This window comes from Haliotis cracherodii, unplaced genomic scaffold (assembly GCF_022045235.1).
Source record: "Haliotis cracherodii isolate W230 unplaced genomic scaffold, xgHalCrac1.p SCAF_4, whole genome shotgun sequence".
Taxonomy (NCBI): domain Eukaryota; kingdom Metazoa; phylum Mollusca; class Gastropoda; order Lepetellida; family Haliotidae; genus Haliotis; species Haliotis cracherodii.
Genome location: NW_027266297.1, coordinates 15,137,654 through 15,154,265, shown reverse-complemented (window position 1 = coordinate 15,154,265; position 16,612 = coordinate 15,137,654). Strand labels below are relative to the sequence as shown.

At 41.1% G+C, this 16,612-nt stretch overlaps 1 protein-coding gene across 7 annotated transcripts in view; it reads right to left on the bottom strand.

The window, feature by feature from the left end:
* LOC139479924 (receptor-type tyrosine-protein phosphatase mu-like) overlaps positions 1-15,084 on the bottom strand; it is a 195,115-nt gene extending 180,031 nt beyond the window's left edge. For all 7 annotated transcript variants that reach the window (XM_071262856.1, XM_071262850.1, XM_071262853.1 and 4 more), the window contains exon 1: positions 14,519-15,084. In XM_071262856.1, coding sequence (XP_071118957.1) covers positions 14,519-14,591 — 73 coding nt within the window. In that variant the 5' untranslated portion in view covers positions 14,592-15,084. The remainder of the gene's footprint in view (positions 1-14,518) is intronic.
* Between the last annotated feature and the right edge of the window lie 1,528 nt (positions 15,085-16,612).

Here is a 16,612-nt window from a genome sequence, read left to right as displayed (position 1 = left end):
GAGCTCTGTCAATACAACTGTCCATCAAGCAACAGCATCGCGATTCCTAATTCAATCAGTGCTAACATATGCGCTTTCTATACTCAACGAATGTCAACTGGTTCGAAAAAACTTTCCCAAGTGGTCCTAATAAGCTAATATGTCAAAAAAACCTGTGAATCTTTGAGACACTGGCGATGCTAAAATAGTGTTACATGGTAGTTACACAATCGATACCAGGACCTCCACATAGATGAGCGGCTTACACCTCCAAGTCCCTTGTAAGCCCCGGCAGATCGTATTATAGTTACTGAAAGTGCTCAAAGATTCGATCGATGAGATTGGGTTACTTAACCAAATCAAAGTCGTGATCTATTTGATCTGAACAGCGAGTATCGGCAATGTATTAAGTCTAGTCATTATATAAGTGATTGCCTCACTGCTTACAAGAATCAAAACGTTTCACTTATCGAGACGTTTGTGGGGAAATTGAGGCGAGATCGATGAAGCTCGTTGTTCTTTGATAAAGAAAGTTGACGAGGTGGAGAAGATGACGACGGGGGTATTGATAGGTAGGGCAGATGAAATACACTTGGGGGGAGGGGGTGGAGCTTAGGATGATGAGGTGGAAAATAGGAGACTGGTGATGATGATAGCGTATAGACTGTACAAAATGAAAAATGGGTTTATGAAGATTAGAAACGAAGGGTCTCGGTAAGATAAACATGACGAGCTCGCTAAGTGCATGGGCGGGTGGGAAGGGCGACGGGTTTCGATTGCGACATAAACTGAAGGTTCTGAGTGCGATAAAATGGAATTTATGAAGCTATTGAGAGAATCGAGCTGATGAGACAAGCATTTTGATGATGCATACAATGTGTATAAAGCCTTAAGGGGTGTCAAAAAGGACAGAATACGAATTGGGTAGGAAAATATAAGATGGGATTTGATGGTTTGATAGGACTGGTGATTGAGTTGCAGAGAACAGTGATGCGAGTTGTGGTGGTGCAGTTATAGACTGATGATCTGAGATGAAATAGATTCAGAATTTGTGGAACTGGATTGTGTAATTTCTGACAGGTCTGATGAATTCTGACACTGAACTCTCCCCTATAAGGAGTTGTTTAATGAAAGGGAACAGAGCTCTGACGGACTCAGAAGACATTAGGGGAACATAATGCAAACGACTTGATTGAAAAACTGAACCGCAAGAATCGGTCATCACGTGCCATTACAACAAACTCGTCAAACATGACACATTGACAAGTACTAATAAATAATCGGGTGTTCTTTTGAGTAGTATAGATGGTATGATGTGGTATGGTGTGGTATGTATGGTATGGTATGGTGTGGTGTGGTGAGGTATTGTATGGTATGGTCCGGTACAGACAGATATGGTATGGTATGGTATGGTATGGTATGGTGTGGTCTGGTACAGTATGGTATGGTATGGTATTGTGTGGTATGGTATGGTATGGTATGACCCGGTCCAGTACAGACAGATATGGTATCGTATGGTATGGTCCGGTACAGTCAGATATGTAATGGTATGGTATGGCATAGTATGGTACGTGTAGTATGGTTTGGATGAAAGGTATGGTTTATATCACAGGTATATATTGTATAATTGAATGATATATGGTTTGGATCTATGGTATGTATGGATGGGTATGGTATGCAATGGATTAATGGCACATTCTGGTTTGGATCTATGGTATAGTATGAATTCATAGTATAGTATGGCTTGGTTATATTATATTATTCATGTTAGACATACACGTCTTGATGTATTATTGCATATAAGCAGGTAAATATGGATCTAGGTATAGGTATATGTGTGCAGGTATCATGCTTCACGAGCCCCTGTAGTCATCACTACTTGACACTGATTCATAGACGCATGCCCATGATATAGTCTGAATAGTACAATAGGTTCTACTTTAAGATGGATGTCTTGTGGTGAATGACAGGATTATAGTCGCTTGTATTTTTAATGTCAGTAAGTAAGTAATGAATTTTTTATCTACTTTTACCGACAGTTTCTAAAAAATTAAAATGTATCATAAGACAAAACGCATTTGTGTTTTAAGCACGTGCCACGTGAATAAATAAATAGTCTTTTATCTTCTATTTTAACTGCCTAGCTAACCCAACAAACTATGGTGGTCTGGCTTACTGATTTGGTTGATGCATATCATCGTATCCCAATTGCGTAGATCGATGCTCATGATGTCAACCATTGGATTGTCTGACTGGATTAATTACAGAACATCATCATAATGCAGCGTTAAACCAAACTAACTATGCCATGTTCTCCAGTGACTTAGGATAATAGTCATAGAGCTTCACGTTCTCACCAAGTCATCGGTAGAGAGAAAACGTGTAGACTTGCAAGTCCAAATCCAAAGATGGCATACTCGTAAATACACGCACTGACGCTGAAACCTAAACCTGATCCAAAAGCAGCTTCAAAGAAAGAACCTCGACAAGGTGATGGATGAACTAGGAGCGATCGTTCCTACCACTACCAAAAGACCAAACGTAAACAGTGATCAATCAATCTCAAAATTCAATATTTGTACACGTGACTGTCCAAACCTGGACATTCGGCAGATACTTACGAACTGTGGGCTACATAGGGAGGGGTACGGTTCAGCTGTCTGTGAGTGTGTATCTCGGCTAATGATGTTGGGCTGCATCTGTTGTGTTGTATCTGGCGTTCTTCCAGATAACAGACATATTGCTTCCAGAAAACCGACACATTGCTAAATATATATGTGGATTCCTGCAGTTGATGAAAAGTCCATCATCGATGAGTTGGACAGAGGTTTAGTCACCTGGGTCGTGTTTCACATAATCATCTCTAGGCTACGATCGCTCTGTGGAACGGGACCAAGGTCGTGTGTCAGCGTGACGCTTTTGTGTTTCAGGGGGCACGGATAGCCATATTGTTTAAAACATGAACATGTGTTAATTTGTTTTGTACGTTTGTTCTTTAACGCCTCACTCAGCCATATTCCAGCTGTAAGATGATCTCTGTAAATAATCGAGTCTAGACCAGACAAGCCAGTGATTGACATCAATCCATGTACTTGGGATACGAAGACTAAATCGTTTAAGGAAATTGTAGAATACAGTTGCTTTAATTTAACTGTTATGACTGAAATATTATCATACGCATGTGGGGGACACGGGTGGCCCAGTCGTCTAAGGCGCCGCGATTCGTAGAGCAGAGTTGCGTCCCTTGGGCACGCCAGAAACCTATGATTGTTTGAGGGTTCGAACCCTCGTTCGCCCCGATTATGTTTCTAGGTTTGTCAGCACCATACCCGTGCTCGTGGGTTTCCCCGAAATGGTAAACGTCTGAGACCTGCATCACTTCGGGCTTTCCTCCCACATTAAGCTGACACGCCGCGATATAACTGGAATACTGTTAAAAGCGGCGTTAAACCCAACTCACTCATACGCATGTCTTGTGTAGCATGGTGGGTTAGTGAATGTTTATAACGCATATTACAGGAGATTGCTTTTGAACGAATCTGGTCCGGTACATCAGTTAATAGCATGAAAAAACGATCCATGCATCGTATACTTGGGGCACTATCAGCCTGATCAGACAGTGTGGCATACCACAAAACAGTCCTTTACTCTTGGCCCAATCATTTTAAGATAATATAACTTAAACAAAATATGGTCGTTTCAAAGCGAAAGAAATGGGACTGTCGTTTCATTTGATGCGCTTCGGAAACACGGACATAAACGTTGTTGTTTTTCACGGATTTGAAAAAAAGGTCTTTGCAACTTAAAAATATGGTTGTTTTGAATCCAAAGAATTCGCGTATCATTTGATGCACTTCAGAAGAAATGATATGAGCATTTGGCTGTTTTTCCATGTCTAATAAAACAAAAAGGTCTTCTAAACACTGTATTATTATTGATAAAACCATTACAACATATACACGTTGAACACATGGCAAATCTTTACACTGTGATCGAACTATGATCTCCGGTTATTGGCAAAAGATCAGTTGCTAGCGTAAGAGAAGACCAAACATGAATTAAAAGTTCAACGACATAAACATTAACGATTTAGCTGGAAGACAATGCCCATTAAGACAATGGGACACAATGCAATGGGCAATAAAGGGTGAATGAAACCGAGAAAAAATGGATGCCATCATCAAACACGAGCTGGCGGCCATATGCTCACAGAGTTATTGCATCCTTCTGTTCAAGGTCACTGAGGGTCAAGATCCCGTTGAGAGTATCGTGAACGCAATATTCAAGATGTGACCCGTATGTTGCTTACACGCAGGACGCAGTATGTTTACACTGAGTACATGAAGACTGTTTACTGAGAACAGCGTCTGTTAATGTGAAAACTGTGTAACTGTTATGCCAACTATAAACGCGGTCTGAAACTATTCCGCGAAGTAAATCCCTGCCAGGGTTGAAGAATACGGTGGCGAGTGATTAGCAAACTTGTCATTTTTGTTACTGCCAGCGGGAATTCGCGCATTCGTCTCATATTAAGGTTATTTGTGTTTATAAAATGAATATATTGCAGGATTAATCATTCAAATATACTTTGTGTCCCATCCATTACAAATTACAAAATGTTTTTGAAGGTATATAAGTAAGGTTTGTGCTAACAATTTTGTCACACGTCAACGACAGAGCATGATTCGGCTCGACGATGACCCGGAACAGATTTCATTGAGCGTTTCCAAAGGCAAACGACTGGTGAAAATAATATAAATGGACCCTGAAATTCAGTGATGACACCAGGTATTCGTGGTTAAATAATAAGCAATTAAATAATCTCAAATATATACAAAGTAGGCGTTTGAGGTAGCGTGAAATTTACTGAACCCAGTCGACCCGTGAAGATCCCGGGTAGAATAGGTCTTCGGCAACCCATGCTTGCCATAAAAGGTGACTATGCTTGTCGTAAGAGGCGACTAACGGGATCGGGTGTTCAGGCTCGCTGACTTGGTTGATGCATGTCATCGTATCCCAATTGCGTGGATTGATGCTCATGATGTCAATCACTAGATTGTCTGGTCCAGACTCGATTATTTACAGACCCTAGTCATATAGCTGGAATATTGCTGAGTGCGGCAACAAACAACACACAAACAAACAACGACTGAATCCAATCCAAGAAGATGCAGTTCTTGTCGACAAAAGAACAATAACGCGGACGGAAGAATGTTATGTGAAATGTGTCGAAACTGTTCGCTGTGTAGTATCGTTACCGGGTCATGAAAATATATAGATATAGATATGTAATCTACTAGTTCCAGAACACATGTTATGATAGTCTGAAAGACTCTGACTGTTGAGTGTAATCCTCTTCGCCCACACCAACCAAACTGACACGAAGACCCCCGTGTCCATTCACTTTCACCTGGTGGTACCGAACCCAATAGCTCAAATTACCACCACTACCATGAGCTTAGCCTCGTGTTCTTGCCTTTTTAGTCCCCATCCAAACAAATCCCTTTCCAATTGCTTCTACAAACCCCAATCGGCAGTCCGCTAAATCAATTTGGCCTACAAAGTTGGTGTGATAACTCGTTGGAATCAATGGCCATTCTCGCGCGCTGCATTTCATTGCTCGGTGTGGGGCTGGCTTGACAGTCCTCTGGCGTGGCGTAACAGGATACCTGATTAATTTGCTTTCTGTAATTGTTTTCTCACTGGTTGGTATTGATAGAGTGTCTCACATTTTAACATTGATGAAGTTCTTAAAGTATACATGAGCAGTCTACAGTGTGGATAGCTGAGTACCAAACAGTTTGTAGCAGCTTGTAACAGTGACATATATATTCGATAAACAAACATGGCTTGTCATCTATCACGTTGTCTAAAAAACGTGGGAAAGGAATAATAGTTGGATGTCTTGATCTCTAACTTAAAAACCTCTAAGAACATTGGCTAAAACGTTTGGCATTTTTACAGACTATCGTCTAGAAGGAGGGGAAAAGTAAGCTCACGGGTTTGTCTGATACAGAGTGGAACCCAAGTTGAACGTCGAGTAGTGGAACAATTACTGGTCATGGCTTAAATATAAAACGTCATCGCCAGATACCATCCAGTATCGATTGTCCGACGAAATATGCCATTGGGCGTACAAGGAAAAATAGCGCTGGAAAATTAAATGGTTGATCATTGCAATTCATTGATGACACCAGGTGTTTGCGAAAAAGAATATCGATGTAACAAAACACAGTTCATTGGAGTGAGTACGTTTGAACAAGGATAATTAATGAGGTGAACCTAGGATTCGAACCCATGATTTACGTCCTCTCGAAATGAAGCTAGCTAACATTACTGCACCAGTACCAAAGGTTCAAGGTCATCAAACCAATTGGAACGTCACAACGTCAAAGTCATTTGCTAACCAATTGGAACGTCACGCCGTCAAGGTCATTTGCAAATCATTTGGAACGTCACATCGTCAAGGGCTTGCAAATAATTTGGAACGTAACGCAATTCCATTTAATTATTTTTGTTTTGTTTAGACCTATTTTTAACCGAAGGTTTAGTATGTCACAACCATAAAAAATACTAGTCAAGGCTCGGCGTCATTATGGAAATAATTACATGGTATTTACTACACTAATGGATTTCCAATGATCTTTGGCATTAGGTAATGGCGCATTTCTCCTTGTGCAGTGTATATAATATTAGTTGAGAGTACAACCGACAGTAATTATGCCACTGTTGACCTTCACAAGGATTATATTTATTATCGACACTTTAGTTTATAACATTCTGGAATACATATTCACGAACCTACCGTGAGATAACCATTTCTTGGAATATGTATGTGAATAAAGACCATACAGTTAGTGTGCAAACCTCGATCCTCCATTATCCAGTGTACTACATCTCCATTCTATTTTGTTTGTTATAAATACCATTGACACATTCGCTACCATAGCTTCGTGTCCAGCCCGACTCGAATAGTACGACACTTAATTGGAAGTTCAATCAAATTACTGTCACGAGGGGGGGGGGGGGGGGAATTGTGTATTAGGTTTGAGATAGGAATTATGGGATGGTGACGTCACTTCCGGTAAAAGAAGAAATTGTGGCGAATGGGTCCAGGGTAAATAGTATAATAGAATGGAACATAATACCCAGGATAACCGAGGATGGGAAACATCTGGACGAATTGGTGGTGGTGGTGGGGGGGATACTTTGTCATTGCCTTGAAACTGGGGATTGGGAGGGGTGGGGGTTGGGGGGGGGGGGGGGGGGGGGGGTGGGTGGGGCGTGGTGGGGGTCAGTAACGGTAGACATCAACCTGAAACGTTTGCCAGGCTGAATAGATAGCATGTGATCACATACACAATGTGAGGGGGCGGTAGGTTAGCCTAGTGGTTAAAGCGTTCGCTCGTCACGCCGAAGCCCGGATTCAGTTCCCCACATGGGTACAATGTGTGAAGCCCATTTCTGGTGTCCCCGCCGTGATATTCCTATAATATTGCTAAAAGCGGCGTAAAACCATACTCACTCACATATAAGAACACCCTCTAAAAGGTCTGAAAATCTACCAGACCTGAGGATACCTTCAACATAAGTCGCAATACCTAGGGCAAGGGGGCTTGTGGCAATGTTTATACCTGGGTCACGTTGGTACCCCGAGTCAAACTGAGTGCGCTTCATCTTGCCTAGGTAGCGTGGTGGTGCTCATGCTTTCACTCACTAGTTTGTCTGTTTCAGACCCGATTATTTACAGGCGGTCTTTACATAGCTAGAATATATCTGACGGGGGTATTCAAACAACATTCATTCATTCATCCAGTCAGAAATATGAGTTCAGAATACATCTGTTTTCAATTCGCAATCTGTAGCAAATCCGAAGTGTTTGGTGTAGAGATTGCTTCCATTGCCTGAGGTGCTGGGTCGGACTGAATGAGACCTTTGGTCATATACGACCACGTGGGTGGATAAGAGGCCTCACCATCTGTCTCGAAACACGGGAAACACTGCACGTACAAATGAAAAGTTGTTCACCTATTTCTTCCCAGACCAGACCACGGGGTAAGACCGTCGGCCAAACCTATTGAAATAACTCCACGATATCAATCAAGCGTTATCAAAGTAGGCAATCTTCTACACGATGTGACAAGTACCTTTAAGAGAGAGGAAGCGATGCAGAGAGTGTTGATACGTAGTGTCTATTTCACATCGATCAATACAAACCGAAAGCACCATCTGGCGTTCCGATTTCTTTTAATCACGCTACCTACACTTTCCATATGGTCAGACAATTTCTTCTAATGTACTCCTCTTAAACTTTTATATCCAATTCCATTTTACCTTAACAAGATGGGAAATTTAGCGCCGAAAGTCAATACAACGGTGTTATGGTGGGCGTATAGCATCGATAAAAGGTGATGTAGATTTCACATCCAATGAAATATACATGCCGGTGTTATCGCATCGCATTTGGTGGATTTAAGAGACAATTACCAAATATAACTTCTGTTATAGGAGATGACAAACATGGCACGTAGGACTCAGATGGTCTGTATTGATCTAGATAATGGTCTAACGTTTAAAGAGCACCGTTATCTGACGAATATATGGCGTGTGCAAATACTCCCTAACAGTCATACGCAAATATTTTCCGCGGCACGTCATCTTTGATTTGCACTTTTATAGTGAGTAATAGATTTAACAGCATGCCTTTGTTGAAATGATTCGGATGCTAAGTCGGGGAGGCTGAGTAGAAAACCTAGCCCATATCGAGGAAAAGTACCGTTAGATTGTCGACACTGTGGAGGTGTTGTAAAGCATGATTAGGCATTAAAAGATGGGACCCGGATGCACTTATTCAATTTCATACATTGGGGTGTTTATTTTCAAAAGAAAAAAATGAAAAAGGGTAAATTTTAAGCTGAAAGACTAGCAAAACATTTGGAAGTTATAATGAGTTCCGAAAGTTTGGAAGTGTGACAAAAATGAGTCCACTTGTTTCAATAACACATTTTACATGAAATTGTAAACTTTTTTGTAACTTTTGTGTCAAATACCTCAAATCCCAAATTTGCTTTTAACTAATCGATTTTAGACTCATAAAGATCAAATTTAACAGAAATTTATGAGCTTTTGAAAAAAAAGTTTAATTAAACATCTATCACATTAAACCAAATGATTATTAAAACTCCGCTGCTCAAATATTGACCTATCCTAATGAAATTACAAGATTTTAAGAGAAGAGATTTTAAATCACGCTGTCATTTGTCCACCATTCTCTGTGTTAACACACCATGATAATGACAACACGAGATTTTACAAAACCCTCTTGTTGTAACCTTACAACTTCTGTCTTGAAGCGAAACGCCAATCGGATGAATTAATCATCTGTAAATAGGGGACCACCCCTCCCTCACAGAATCTGTCTAACAAATGCCAGTGAAATATTTAATTCGACCCGTCGCAACTTCTAATTATTGTCTCTATTGTGTGTTATTCTGACCAATGCTGTCACTTCCACCGCAGATTTTATTTTCCGATTGACCAAAACGCGGGCGGTTTCTTGTCCGAACTGAGAAAATGCAATTTGCCGAAATGACTGCTCCCCGTCGTTAGGCAATCTACTTTAATGGCGGCTCATCCTTCAGAAGAGGTGTTGTGATTGTTAGCGCGTGTTGATCAGTTTTAATCACGAGCTTTCAAACACACTCAGTTGCCTTGATAAACTGGCAGCGGATTAGAAGCATCAAGACCCGGTAATGACAAACCTAAGACTCGCGTCCCCTCGACTTCACCCTCTCCCCCAGCCCAATACCACCCCCACACCCTCCAACCCACCGCATCCCCCACAATCAAGACTTGTTCAATCACAAGAAATCGACACATCAAACAAATCTGCCTAATGATATGACGATATTTTTTGCCTAGCAAGGTTACTATACCTCTGTCGATAGTAATCTTGTTAGTTTGAAGGTATTGTTACATTTCTTCAGAAAACCTTAAATCAGTCCTTTTGCGAATCTGATTGCTGAAGAATTAATCAATAACCACCTGCTCAGATGTACAGAGGACCGTTCAAGTGGATGTACAACTGAAAGTGCATTGCGTAATTGGCCCAAAACACTACACATTCTACATGGATCTAATTTAGTGGAGAGCTTTTCGGTGTCGTTTTACCACAGCAAATACAATTCTCAATAAACATGATCATATTTTTTACGTGGATACTTGTATCATGAAATGAAACCCTTCGGGAGGCTAATATTCATTTGTGTGTAATACAACAGGCAATTCAGCGCCATATACAACAACATAAAGTGCCATGTATTCTTTGGCAATGGCAGTAGAGAGCCTTCAACTTCAGCTTTCGAATTTCAGTTTGCTTTTTGTGTAGATGAATATCGAGAAAAACAAAAAATAATCTGTCAAATGAAATATATCGGCAGGAAACAATATTGTACAAGTTTCATATATCGGCATAATTAGCTATGTTTAAAAAAATACGAAACGTCATTCTTGTAATTGTTGTCAATGTCCTTATTCTTCATCCGGTTATTTGGCTGAAATATTGCATAGGTCGATGCTCATTATATCAATCACTGGATTGTCTGGTCCCAACTCGATTATTTACAGACCGTCATAACGATGTTATATTGTAATCCATACAGCATTAATACTGCTGAGTTCTAAAAGAGTGACTGGGTGTGGCTGTAAGCCGCTTGCAACAATATTCCAGCAGAATCACGACGGGGGAAACTAGAAGGGGCTTCACATATTGGATCCATGTGGGGAATCGAAATCAGGGCTTCGACGTGAAGTGCGAATGCTATCACCCAAGGCCAACCAATCACAGGACTTATAAAAGAACTATCAAAGAATTATCAAAGAACTGTCAAAGAATATCAACCTAGCTGAGTTTAATCACCACGCACGAGTACAGCAGTTCCATACGCGACATGGTCTGTAATGAAGAATCAATGCTCTCTCCAACACAGCTGATACCTGCTGTGCCTCCGTTGACATCGATAGGTAACATGTTCTTGTGGTATGTAACCCGATACCTACCAGATCATTGTAACATGATGTAACTGTTATGTTACACACTTCACGTCCTGTGATGACACGAGATTACACAGCTGTGATGATAGAATTATTTCGCATGTAACATGTAGCAATGTAATTGCACAACAGACAAATATGTGATTAAACCAGGCCGAAGTCTTGTATAGAGTTGTCCGACCTCTTAGCTTGAAGTCGTATACACGTTTCTATATGAGTTAAATTCCCTATTATAACGTGATAGATGATAAAATATCCTTACATTAACTGAAGTAAAATTACAAAGTGGAGATAAAATTAAAGCCAACGAGACAGCAGAATTGGATGGAAAATATGCTCGACTGCTCTTGGGTACCGTTACACGTCTGCAATGTATCATTTTCAATAGACACACGTCCTTGTCATACCATTGTGCCAGACAGCGCGATAAACAGACTCGCTTCACTGTCAGTGTTTTATAAAGTGTCCGTTATTGAGAGGGAGATTAAACTTACAGTACATTAGGATATAGACTTGCACAGGTCTCTAAGGCAAAACTTATTAGTTTAAATAATAATTTCAAGATACTATTAATAATAAGAACAAGTTGTCCCTATTGCACAAATCTCTAAGGCAATAATTATTTGTTTAAATAATAATTTCTAGATGATATAAATATGTTTAAACATGTTGTTCCTAAAGTGACTTCATCCTTTACTGTCCCTTATCTATACTTGCCTATTTTAATTACTCTACACCAACGGACTTATCATTAGGTACGGGGCGGTCGGGTAACTAGTGGTTAAAGCGTTCGCTCGTCACGCCGAAGACCCGGGTTCGATTCCCGACATGGGTACAATGTGTGAAGCCCATTTCTGGTGTCCCCCGCCGTGCTATTGCTGTAGTATTGCTAAAAGCGGCGTAAAACCATACTCACTCACTATCATTAGGTACAGCCTCGGAGCAAGGCTAATGTAGGATACTACAACTGTATTATTGATACCAGAGTGAGTGAGTGAATTGGGTTCGTCGTCACTATCTACAGGGGAAATATTCCAGCGTTTTCATGTCACATATGGTGGAAGGGAAGCTGGGTTCTTGGTGGGACGAGCGAACGCTGCTATAACCAAGCTGTCCTAATCGATAATAAATCTAAGGGACTGAAGGCACTAGTTGTAAACGCCAAATTCAACACGATGTTTCTGTTTCCCATTGGGTAAAACTAACCCTCTACAGTTCAAATGGACTTTGAGATGTTTTACAAAATGGTACCTGCAGAAATTACTTCTAAGCACGCGGGACAAATAATTACAGGACCATCTTCCACACATCCCGAACTTCCTGGAATGTTTTGGAAACATCTACACGTTACATTAATATCATTTGGATAAATATCTAAGACACCGCCGAGATCTGTTAAGCAGCTGGTGAAGTTCGTGCAATCTATTCAACTACTGCATGGCCGAGTTAAATGTTTACATTGATTCAGCAATATTGCAGCTGCAGCCATATTACATCAGATAACTATGGCCAGGGAACAGTAACTAAACACATCATAGGTTATCGATTTGGTTTCCTTATGTGGACGTGAGTGTGTCACTTTGTAAATGAAAACAAACCTGTTCGTCAGTCAGTAGCCATACCGAATCATTTAGTTTATTAAGCTTTTATATGGAAATGTATAGTATTTAATCAGTTTTATCGATCTTAGCTAGCTAGGTCTCTAGTTCATTCTCGTTAAATCTAGATTTAAAGAAACAATCCTATATGTGTATATGTGATATAGCCTAGAACTGCTGATTATCTGTTATCTGCTCATGTGTAATATACAATCATAGAACAGGCGTACTATTGTTCTACACGCACAATCGCGTTCTACACGACGTAACATCTGTATTTCGCATTCAAATCCTCCAACATTCCACAGGAAGAAACTCGACCCTTTGAGCGCGTTGATCTGGGCATGTTAATGTTAAATAAACACGCCAGGAATTGCAGAAACGTCTTCAAGCTATTGTCCCTGAATTCAAATCATTTTCAACATTAAAGTTTAAACTGGGTGATGGGGTACTGTCGTCCACCCCAGGGACGCGCGATATAAGGTAACCAGCCAACCTCGACACACCCTGAGGAGCCTTATAAATACCAGAGAAACATCGCGTAATGATAGAGCTGTGTGCTTCAGATAGAGCCCATCACAGTGTAACTGATCTACCTACTCTAGAAACGGGACGTATCTCATTTGACAAACGTGAACACATGTTGATATAAAGTAGACATCCGTCACTCGGAGCTACCTATGTTAACATCAGTTTGTATTTTTTAAGAGCTTATTTCACATCGCTACTTATACAAACGTCTCCGGCTTGTCCTCTTAAAAGGAATGTTGAAACGATGGCCATAGAGCCCGCGGAATTCCTTTCTTTAAAATAAATCTGGTTTTGGTTTCACAAGATACATATATTCCAGTCGAACATGTTACTATACATACGACTCGGGGGAAAGGATATAGGATCCGCGGCGTGTGGGTTTATGACTCAACACTTATGTTCGACAGCGAGTCTCAGAACACAGGCCATAACGCTATCGATATAGAGCGCAACAAGTGACTCGTGGTTACAAGGCTATACCACTCATCGCCCGGCATCAACACATACGAAAACACAATCTTCCTATACCAGGAAGACAGGGTCATAAGTATGGAACCTAACAACTAAACCGTTTACCACATGATAGATCACACCAAGCAAGCAGACTGTGGATCATGTTTTGCTTGGGACTATGTCAAACTACGAGGGCGTGAGAACCGGTGCCGGGACGACTTAGGAAGTTCTTCATTGTCTAGGAATGTAAGAATGTTTGAGAAAGAAATATCTTTCAATGTGGGATCAAAAACGATTTCAAAATAACAGATTTTGTTTAACCATTATTACTTATCTGGATGTGTGCACGAGAAGACCTATACATGTACAGGCCTTAAGAACTCGAGACCACGATGCCAGATTTGTCCGGTGACGCGACCTAATCCGCTGACGTGATCCATGGTGGCATGGATGCGGAGACGCCTGAGCGGAGGTGGGTGTAAAGACTTGGAAAATACGAATTACACGGCTTGAGGGGGTATGTGGCGAAACAATATAGCTCATAGCACTGAGAGTGAATCACGCACGAGTTTCCTATCATGTTCACGTTCAAAATCTATTACTTCCGCTAACACCTATTACCACCGCATCCCAATACGTCACTCAAAGCCAATACTCTCGACCCTCTGGATTTATTCCAAGTATTACCCAGCTTGTTACAGTGGCTGTTTTCAAGGGGGAGAAACGGTAAAAGAGAACTATAACACCCCTCCACAGCTTCAAGAACTCGGAACATATGCCATAGACCTATTTTGGTCTTCAGCGAAGCCGGTGAGAGGAGACAAGCGTCCGACCCTCTAAGTTAGCAACAGGCATCAAGCTTTGCAAACTTCCCAAACTAGACCTTGTGTTATAGTGTTACTTACTAGATTCGACGATCCATACTTGTAAGACAGCTAAGCACAATATCCAGAGTATAATCCAATCAAGGGAAATCATGTTCACTGTTCATTCTCTAGTGAAACTACACCAAGGCGCTCGCAGTTTCCATAATGCCAGATCCACAGTGCTAGACGGCCTAAACTTTCTTCTACAGATCCAATTTCAAAAGCTGCTTGCCTCGAGGGGTACTGTGCTCACCCTCTGCGCATGCTCGGTAACACTCCGATTTCGTCGGGGGCCATGTGTGGCACCGGCTGTGAGCAATGCGGTCTGTATAATCCAGAGATAATCCAAATGATGTAATATCTACACCTACACAAAAACAGTACCCATCTTATCAGCTGGCTGGTGTTTTACACAGGTCGTTAACGAAGTCACTGGTAGATTAACGAAGTAACGCCCGCCCCCTGAGAGTTCGAAACAAAGTACTCCTCTCCCTTCGCCTGGGGCTAGTTTCCCCTGGGTCAGGCTTTCTCGGGACATACACGGTAAAGAGACAGCCGTTGAATCAAAATGACGGGCGAGCGCTGACTGATGCGTGCCGCTGTGTCCAGCGATACAGCGCGACTGACAGTAGGCTAGCGTTCTATCGAATAGTCAGTCACATTGCCGTCCACAATGCGCTCTTATCCCCACCCCTGGCACAGCGCGGGAGGCGATTTATTTCGACTCTTAGTTTACAGTATTTCGCTGGCTTTGAAAATGGGGGTTCAATAATAACGTCCTATCATAACGCGGTCATTAGGGCATCAAAGAAAACACGTGCATCAAACAATACACGCGCACCACGTGCTTATTAGAGGACTTGGCCGTGAGTGAAGCGCATCCAATATCATATCTGGAAATGAATGCACTAATATTTACCGTCCACACACTCGCAAGTCTTCGAGTTCATGCTGTCCAACTTGGCTTTGAATTACTGGTGTTCAAACAGGCGAAGCATGAGAGGCTTTGAGGCTTTTGAGTACAATGCATACGCTCTCGTGCAATCATTCAACCACAACATGCAATTCAACAACATAATTCAATAAAAACATCGATATCAACGCGGCACTTTGATTTTAATGAAATACAAATTTGAACTAACCCGACAGTATACGAGCTACATTAAACGTGAAGTGATAATCCCATTAAAATGCTTTGAAATTAACAAAATAACCATTATAAAAATGATTGGTATGTTTGAAATTTACATCCTAAAATTATTATTTTTATAAATTATCCATATAATTCAACAATAGTTTTATAAACTAGGTTTAATATGAAAGATCAAAGAATAATAGCGTCACTAATATTTATTATTTTTGTGTATCAGTATCAGTATGGCAATCTGCTACTTAAGCGTTATTAAAATGATATTATCAATATGCTCACCGTTCCCCTAGTGATGTATTTCTACAATTGGCATTGTTATTGCTAATGACACTGATTCCCCGTGGGGATTCCAGGCTAGAATTGTCCCAGTAGCATATGTTTAGCGTAAGAGGCGACTAAATGGATCGGGTGGTCAGACACGGTGGCTCTTGCATTGTGTGTCATCGTGCCTCGATGGCGTGGTTCGATGCTCGTCCACACGACTTGTGTGTTTTTCGTTTAAAGGGGGCGGTCGGGTAGCCTAGTGGTTAAAGCGTTCGCTCGTCACGCCGAAGACCCGGGTTCGAATCCCGACATGGGTACAATGTGTGAAGCCCATTTCTGGTGTCCCCCGCTGGAATATTGCTAAAAGCGGCGTAAACCAAAATCACTCACTCACTCGTTTAAAGGCGCCATGACCTAGATGGTCTATAACTGACTGCACCGTCAATGATATACTAATATCTAGTGTCTGAAATGAACATATTTTACATAAAAAAACAGTTTTTAACTTATAGTTATAAAATATAATAAAAAAGGAGCCCAGAGACTTTCTTCATTAATCTAGACTTTCCAAACATTATAGACTCTCATGGGCTGTATTGGATATATTTGTGTCAGGGTCTGTGTGACAGACTACGTTGATAATAATCACCCATTCTCTCATTTGTGTCACGGCTGTAGGCCCGTGGTCAGTAGAGCGTCTTCTCAACAGGAACAAAGCC